The sequence below is a fragment of the Capsicum annuum genome, chromosome 5, assembly GCF_002878395.1.
Source record: "Capsicum annuum cultivar UCD-10X-F1 chromosome 5, UCD10Xv1.1, whole genome shotgun sequence".
In the NCBI taxonomy this organism is placed as follows: Eukaryota; Viridiplantae; Streptophyta; class Magnoliopsida; order Solanales; family Solanaceae; genus Capsicum; species Capsicum annuum.
Window position 1 is genome coordinate 16,936,551 of NC_061115.1, and position 8,299 is coordinate 16,944,849.

An 8,299-nucleotide genomic window follows, 5' to 3' on the forward strand; every position below is an offset into this window, starting at 1 on the left:
GATAGAGTTGACTTAAGTACCCTTGTTTCTTGTCTAAGTTGCTATCTTAGGCTTGAATATTGCTACTTGACATCTTGAAGATGAAATTGACACCTTAGCCTAGTTTGGGGCGTGCTATGCCTAATTATAGAAATTGTGGATTAGAAGTTGTATCGTTCAGCCTGCATAAGGACTAAGCATATGTTAAGTCTTGTGGACTTAGTTGCAGTTGTTAGACATAGATGAGGCTAGTATACCTTAGAATAAGTTTAATTCGTAACTTCGTAACTTGTATTGATGTTGCCAGATTGTGGAGTTTGAGTTATTTTGATGATACTCCTTGTGGGAGTGATATTGGGCATTTAGACATGATTTCCTCCTAGATACGTTAGATGGTCTATAGAGATGCTATTTACTCTTAGACTGGATGATTAGACTCTAGAGATGCTATTTCCTCTTAGACTTTATGATTAGACTTTAGAGATGCTATTGCCTCTTACACTTGGTGATTGGCCCATAGCGATGCTATTTCTTCTTATAGTTGATGATTGGCCTATAGAGATACCATTTCCTCTTAGACTTGATGATTCGCCTATAAAGTTGCTATTTTCTTTAGTCCTAATTGTTGGACCTATAGATACAATGTTCTTCTTGGATATTTAAATTGACCTAGAGTAGTGATATTCCTTGTTTTCATGATGTATAACCTATTTATGATATACTATAGACAATTACATGTCTATCTATATTATGCCGCCTAGATGTGTGATGTCCCTTGTATGAGAGATGATTACATGCTTATTGTATTATTCCTCCTATATATGAGATGCCTCCTATATATGAGATAATTAGATATATGCTACAACTTGTAATTATGATTCTTGATATGAGTCCCATATATGTTTATGGGCCTAAGGTCGTGATTATGATGTTCTGATTATATCAGATAAATTAATGGGCCAAGGTCCGTGTTATGATATTGATTAAATAGCCGAGAACTGTTTATCATTATATGATGTGATTACAGTTTATGAATAAGAATATGTATATGTTTCTATACACATCTCTCCGATATGGGATGGGGAAGATGTGGTATGATGCTTATTATTCTACTAATTGAATACTGGTAATGACATGCATAAATTTGGTACATTTATGATTATTTATCATTATAAATAAGGTTATTATATCTTAAATGTGTTCTTATGACTACTTTTCTTGTTAGATGGTGAAGCTATGTGGTAACTAATTGTCTATTAGGGGACTATAACACTTGATGGCTAGGAATCTAAAGTATTAGTTAATGACATATTGCTTAGTTGAAACATGGTGGCTAACAATAGTTAGTTAATGAATGGTGTCATTGAAATAAGGATGGTTAGGTGATAAGTAGTAATGTGTTGTTGAGTAATGATTAACGAATATAGGATGATTAGTTGGTTATAATGATGGTGGATAAATGGCGGTTTTAGTATAGTGATGAACCTTGAATAGATGATAGATGTTGGCTAATTAATAAATAATGTTTAGTATCTATCCCGTGAGTAAGGATTATGTGAAGGATAATGTTTAGGCTAATAACTAGTGGGTTTTTGATGACTAGTGAACTAATGATTCTATTATTAAAAATGTTTATTAACTAATAACGAGTAGTTGGGAAGTATTGACTAGATAGATATTCTCTGGTGATATGTATATGTTTATGTGTATTTTAGTGTATATTATTCGCTAATGGTAATTGTGATGATAATGATATTTGGGAAGATCCGATGATACTATTGTAATGATATTAATACCCGGCAAGGCTGGAGGATACTATTATGATGGTATTGATATCCAAAAAGACTGGAGGATACTATTATGATGATATTGATACCCAACTAAGTCGAAGGATACTATTATGATTATATTTATATACGGCAAGGCCAAAGGACACTATTACAATGATATTGATACTCGAAAAGGCCGGAGTATCCTATTGTGATTATATTGATCCCCAACATGGACGGAGGATACTATTATGATTATATTGACACTTGGAAAGATCGGAGGATACTATTGTGATGATTTTGATACACAACAAGGCTACAGGATATATTAATGATATGTTGATACCCGACAAGGATGGAGGTTGATTACGATGATGATAGTCCTACGGAAGATAGTTATGATGATTTTTGATATTGAATGTGTACTTTACATTCATTCCTGCATGCACATTTCCTATCACCAGTACGCACTTATATCTATAAGACGGTATGGTATGGTTGCATAGATATGGATGAAGAATATGCCTTGTGTTATTGTATGTTGATTGAACCTTCCAAACCTAGGCGTTGTAGGTACGTATAGGCTCATATAGGTATTTTGTTTTTCGATATGCCTTGTGTTATTATATGTTGATTGAAACTTCCAAACCTGGGGCGTTGTAGGTATGCATAGGCTCATCGAGGTATTTGTTTTTTTAAAGTTTCCAGTTATTCACGTTGTTATTGATATTGTTGTTATTATTGTTATGATCATTATTATGGCTAGCTTATGACAGATTGGCCTTTGATTTGGTATCGGGATTTGAGGTATGTCTTTATCCTCTCCTATCTTGTGATTGCATTATTATGCACGATTATTTCATGTTTAGCTATGTGGATTAGAAACCCTGAGTCTGATAGTATTTAAATCCCGATTCTATTATAATGAGGTCTCAAAATGAGAATATGATGATATAGGTTATTCTTTAGGATGACGTCGTGTTTATGTGTATATATACCTATATATATCTAGCTATATGAACCTATGATACTACGGTTTATCCCTTCTTCTGTTGTTCATGTTGTACATTCATTTCTTTGCCTTGTGTATTACTATATATATATATATATATATATATATATATATATATATATATATATATATATATATATATTCTCTTCTTATTCATATATTGACCTGGGATATACGGTATAGCATTGACGTTTATTGAATGTTGTTGGAACTGGAGAGTTAACCTTGATACTTCATTAGCTTTATTATGTTAGACTCTTGGCAAAGAAAAGGATAGTTGTTCTTTATTATCTCACTGACTAGTCATATGTTTAATGGACTCTTTGGTGCAGTTTCCATTCTTTTTATATGCTTTATATATCTTCTTTATCTTTTGAGCTCAGTTGGCAGTATCCTATGAGTCCCATTCGTTTGGTACTCATACTATACTTCTGTAGACTGCAGATCATATAACATGTTATAGTTGTTGATGTGTGCATCGTGCGGAGTAACCCTAGTTAAGAGACTTAGAGTGAGATCCTAACATTCGAAGCATTATCTATCTCTCTTACGTATTAAAATAGTCTCTAAGTTGTATTCAAAGATATGTTATATCAGTGTATATCTCTTGATATTTCACTTTTGTATTTTTCTTATTAGAAGCTCTTGTACTGATACCATTAGGTTTTGGTATTCTTCTATCTATTGATCTTTATTTCATATGTTCTGCATTTTTTTCCTTATATTATTGAGTAGTCAGTTACTTGCTGTTCTGGACTATGGGTTGGCTTGCCTACAAGTGAGTTATGGTGGGTGCCATCATAATCTGAGGAAATTGGGTCGTGAAAAAAATACATGTCCTTTTGATATTATACCATCACACACACTAAGATGCAATTGAGTTAAAAATTATTTTCTATAAAGTTAATGAATATCTTAATCGCGAGAACATAGTAAAATTACGACCAACAACAAAGTAAATTTAGTGGTTTCCTCACTTAATTTTTTTGTATTTTATAAGTAAGCAAATCTAGTGTCTCATGCATTTACATAATGTTTGACTTCTGTTTGTTGTGCTTAGAAGGGGCAATCTCATTAGTCGTAAAATACATTCTTTTTCTTTTTGTGGTAGAAGTATAGGAAATACCTTTTAGGCATTTTACCAAAAATTTAGTAAACATTACTCCACTCTTTTCAAGTAAACTATATTTTGCACAGAAACATAATTATAAGGAAAGAGAAAAAATCTCAAGGATTTAAGTTATTCCTATAGTCTCATGTATAGTGGTTCTAGTAAAATAAGTCTAACAAAATATTTAAGTCAACACCCCTGACCAAGAAAGAAATGGATGCATGACTCAAGATTGGATGTTAAAATCTACACATTAGTTTGTTGTCCTCATCACTAGCTTCTCAACATTAAAGTAATCATATAGGAAATTAAAAGTTGTTCAACAAACATCTATAGAGTATATTATAGAAACCTAATTTCTTAGCCAGCTAGAAGTTGCTGTGAAAAATTAAAAGTGAAATAGAAACTGCTAGGCTGACAATAATATTAAATATTTGAAATTCTCAAATATGTTTTACGATGAATTTTTCAAACTTCAAATATATGAAGAGCTCTTTAAATTGACATTCTAGACTATTCTCAGGCCTATTGAGCATGAAAACTTCATCTTTGGTATATGGTTCATAGGACGATTACTTTAAATTAATTCAATACATTCTCTGAGCTTCTTGAATTCTTTCAGTGGCCCGACCATTCACAACTTTAGGGATATCATATTTCATCTACAATTTGGTGCGATTAGTTAGCTAATATGTGTAAAATACTTTTACTAATAACTAAATATTGAAAACTTCAAACCTTGATATACTCCCACAAATCATTTTTAGTGTCCATGCATCTCTAATCTAATATATTCAACGGGCAAAGAGTAGCATTTCTTCCTATTGTGTCTAGGAAGCTACTTAATTCACATAAAACTTCATCTATAGTACCAATGGGTTAATCTTACCCATTTAGTTGGATCAATTTTTGTTTAGTTCAGCCATGTACCTTCAGCATTTGTGTTTTACCCCTTGTTTTTCTCAGTGAAAATCCCTTCAGCTCTAGGAAAATACAAGAAAGTATTAGTCATAAAGGAATTAAATTAATTCTTAGATATATGTTACCTTGATCTTCAGAATTTTCATTAGTTGGAGGAGTGGTTGAATCCATTTGCACTTGATCCTCTACAGGTTATTCCTCTACCAGTCTCTCCATTGTACATTGTTTAGTTGTTTTAGCTTGTGGTGCTTTTGCTACTACAATTGTAGATTGTTTTTGTTGGTTTAAAACCGTTAAAGGGAACAAACGCAGGAATTCAATTTAAAAGCTAGCCGCACAAATAGAGATGGAGTTTGAAGAAGAGAATATGCAGAGAAACAGAGAGAGATTATTTTCTTGTTAAAAGAAAGTCTATAATAGATCATCAACTTAGCAACTTAAATAGTTGCTATTCCAACTAAAAATATGACAAAGAAACAACCTATTTCTACCAAAACTGGAATAACTAATTAGTTTCCTACCAAAGATAGGACTCCTAATTTAACTAGGATTGTACGTAAAAAAACCTGGAGAAAAAAAACAGCTGCATTCTTAAAGCAACTTTCAACACTCCTCCTTGCTTTATGAAATGCAAACACCAATTCTTTGCCTTAGAAGCTCGAACTTGATGATTTGAAGTGGCTTAGTGAATAGGTCTTCTAGCTCCACCATAGTCGTAAGATGCATCCTCTCATTCTCAGCTTCTTCAGGTAATGCTTTTATCCAACCACCACTTTGCTCGAACTTCTCCTTTGCATCACAGTCAGGATAATTATTTTCCTTGAAGGATTCACAGAGTCTCTTGGTGGTGACTTCTCTATATGCCTTTCTTTTACCACTTGAACAAGATTCAGAGGTGCTCATACCTCCAACTTTGAGTTTCACCTCGGTTAATGAACTACCTATTGTCTTTTGAATTTTTTGCAATGCAGCTGATGTTCTGTAGCAAAGATCTCCAAACTGTGTGAGAGCCGAATCCCCCACTGAATTGTTGCCAAGAATCTGGCAGGATTCAACCTGGGCTAACTGGGAACTGTTCGACAAAGGCAGCTCATCTGACTGAGTAGCATTCTTACGCTGCTCATCACAAGCATTCTCAAGTTCCAGTTCTGATAATTTATCAGCATTAGCAGCTTCAGGCATCTCTTTCCTCTGAACTAAAATATTGCTTTCCAAGTAAAGCTTACACTCAGAATCATATTCCAAATTAGTCATAGTCTGGAATCCATTAAGAGAGAATAATCCCCCTCTCCTAGCAAGACCAGAATTATTTCTCGATAACACCAAATCATTCTCAGGCGAAGAAATTTCTTTACCTAAATTCTTAGTAGAAACTTTATTTGGACAAGGTATGTCAGGAAAGCCATTCTCTGAGTCATCCGATGGAAGTCCTTAGATATTATCTAGCTTCTCCCCAGACGTAGCAACAGCGTCCTTGGGATATACTTTCTCCCAGCTGTCAGTGATGGAAAGGTCTTTTCCTTGAAGATTATTAAGCAAGTCAATGCAGTCAACTTTGCAATCGCAACTAGGACAAAGACATCCTTCATCATCAGGTGGAATGTCTTTTTTTAGCAGAGGTAGCTCCACACGCGATTGGTGAAATCCACGCTCTTCTTCCAATAGATTTAATGAGAAACTTCTGCCTCTCATTTTAACATTAAATAGGTATTTTCTAGATGCTTCCTTGATCAAGCAATTTTTATCTTCAAAATACAATTTGAAACCTTTTTATAATAATTGACCAATACTTAACAAGTTCTGGTCCAAATCGGGTACGTAAAGAACATCAGAAATTGTTTTAGTGCCCGATTGTGTTTCAATTGTGATGGTTCCCATTCCTTTTGCTGGAATATAACCACCATGGCCGATCCTAACTTTTGTAACTTTAGTAGGGCTCAAATATTTAAAAAGATCTTTATCGCAAGTCATATGATTTGTGCATCCGCTATCGATCAGCCACGACTCGCTTGAGACACTGCTTGCTAAACATGATGCAACAAAGAGTTGATACTCTTCCTGATCATCAACAAATCGAGCCTCTGCATCCTTTTGCTGAGTTTTATTTTTACAGATGATCGCTTCATGCCCAAGATGATTGCACTTAATGCACTTAGCATCAGGCCTCTTCCAACACTTGAAAGGTGTATGCCCGATCTTGCCGCAATCCTTACAAGGAGGGTTGTTTCCTTTGAAATCACCTGTTTTGTTTTTTTTTGTTGTGCGCTGCACCTTCTTTATCAGTTGGTTGGTGCGTCTTATTATTTTTCTTCTTAGAACGTCCATCATCATGATGCTTAGTTGGTAAGGCACCTTCGATAGCTCCTCCTTGTCTCATAACATGTTGTTTCTCTTGCGCTTGTAAAGCACTTAAGAGCTCTGCAAGTGTTGTCTTGGATAAGTCCTTAGTATTTTCTAAGGTTGTTATGGTAGCCTCAAATCTTTCAGGTGCCGTTACTAGGATTTTCTCAAAGATCCTTGAATCATTGAAAGCAAAACCCAACAATCTAATGCGATTTGCTAATTTAAGGAGTTTGTCAGAGTACTCCTTTATCGTTTCACTTTCTTTCATCCTTTGCAGCTCAAACTCACGTACCAGATTCAACACTTGCATCCCTCAAATCCTTTCATCTCCTTCATACTCAATTTTGAGATAATCCCATACCTCTTTCGCTAATTCAAGAGTCATGATACGAGTGAAGATATTAGATGAAACTGCAGTAAATAAGCATCCCAGTGCCTTTGATTTCCTGGTTTTCCTCTCCTTGTGAGTTTTAATCTGCGCCACCGTGGGATTGTCTGGCAAGGGAGCTATCTCATATTCAGCTTCAACACCTTCCCAGAGATCCAAAGCTTGAAGATATATCCACATTCTAACTGCCCAGATTTGATAACTTTCTCCATCGAAAGTTGGTGGTGCCATTGAAGAAAACTTTGCTTCTCCGTTCATGGTATCCACTAGATTAGATTGATGCACACACTCACAGGTCCCTTAAGATTAAAGCTTTGATACAAATTGTTGGTTTAAAATCGTTAAAGGGAAACAACGCAGGAATTCAATTTAAAAGATGGCCACAGAAACAGAAATGGAGTTTGAAGAAGAGAATATGCAGAGAGATAGAGAGAGATTATTTTCTTGTTAAAAGAAAGTCTATAATTGATCATCAACTTAGTAACTTAAATAGTTGCTATTCCAACTAAAAATAGGACAAAGAAACAACCTATTTCTACCAAAATTAGAATAATTAATTAGTTTCCTACCAAAGATAGGACTCCTAATTTAACTAGGATTGTACGTGAAAAAAACTGGAGAAAAAAGAAAAAAAGCAGCTGCATTCTTAAAGCAACTTTGAACAGTTTTGTTACTTCAGTTCTGCTGCTTATGGGTATTATTTTTCAACTTAGTTTAGTAGATGTTCTTTCTCTAATCATATGACTTGAACATTTTCAGTTGTTGTCGTTATCTTT

The 8,299-nt window shown here is 34.4% G+C and overlaps 1 protein-coding gene across 1 annotated transcript; it reads right to left on the reverse strand.

Moving 5' to 3' along the window:
• Positions 1-6,223: 6,223 nt before the first annotated feature.
• LOC107871627 lies at positions 6,224-7,445 on the reverse strand. Its single transcript, XM_047412083.1, has 3 exons — positions 7,145-7,445; positions 6,611-7,032; positions 6,224-6,517 (listed from the first exon to the last, which is right to left on the reverse strand). The coding sequence occupies exons 1-3, from the start codon at positions 7,443-7,445 to the stop codon at positions 6,224-6,226; spliced, it is 1,017 nt and encodes a 338-aa protein (XP_047268039.1).
• Positions 7,446-8,299: the final 854 nt, after the last annotated feature.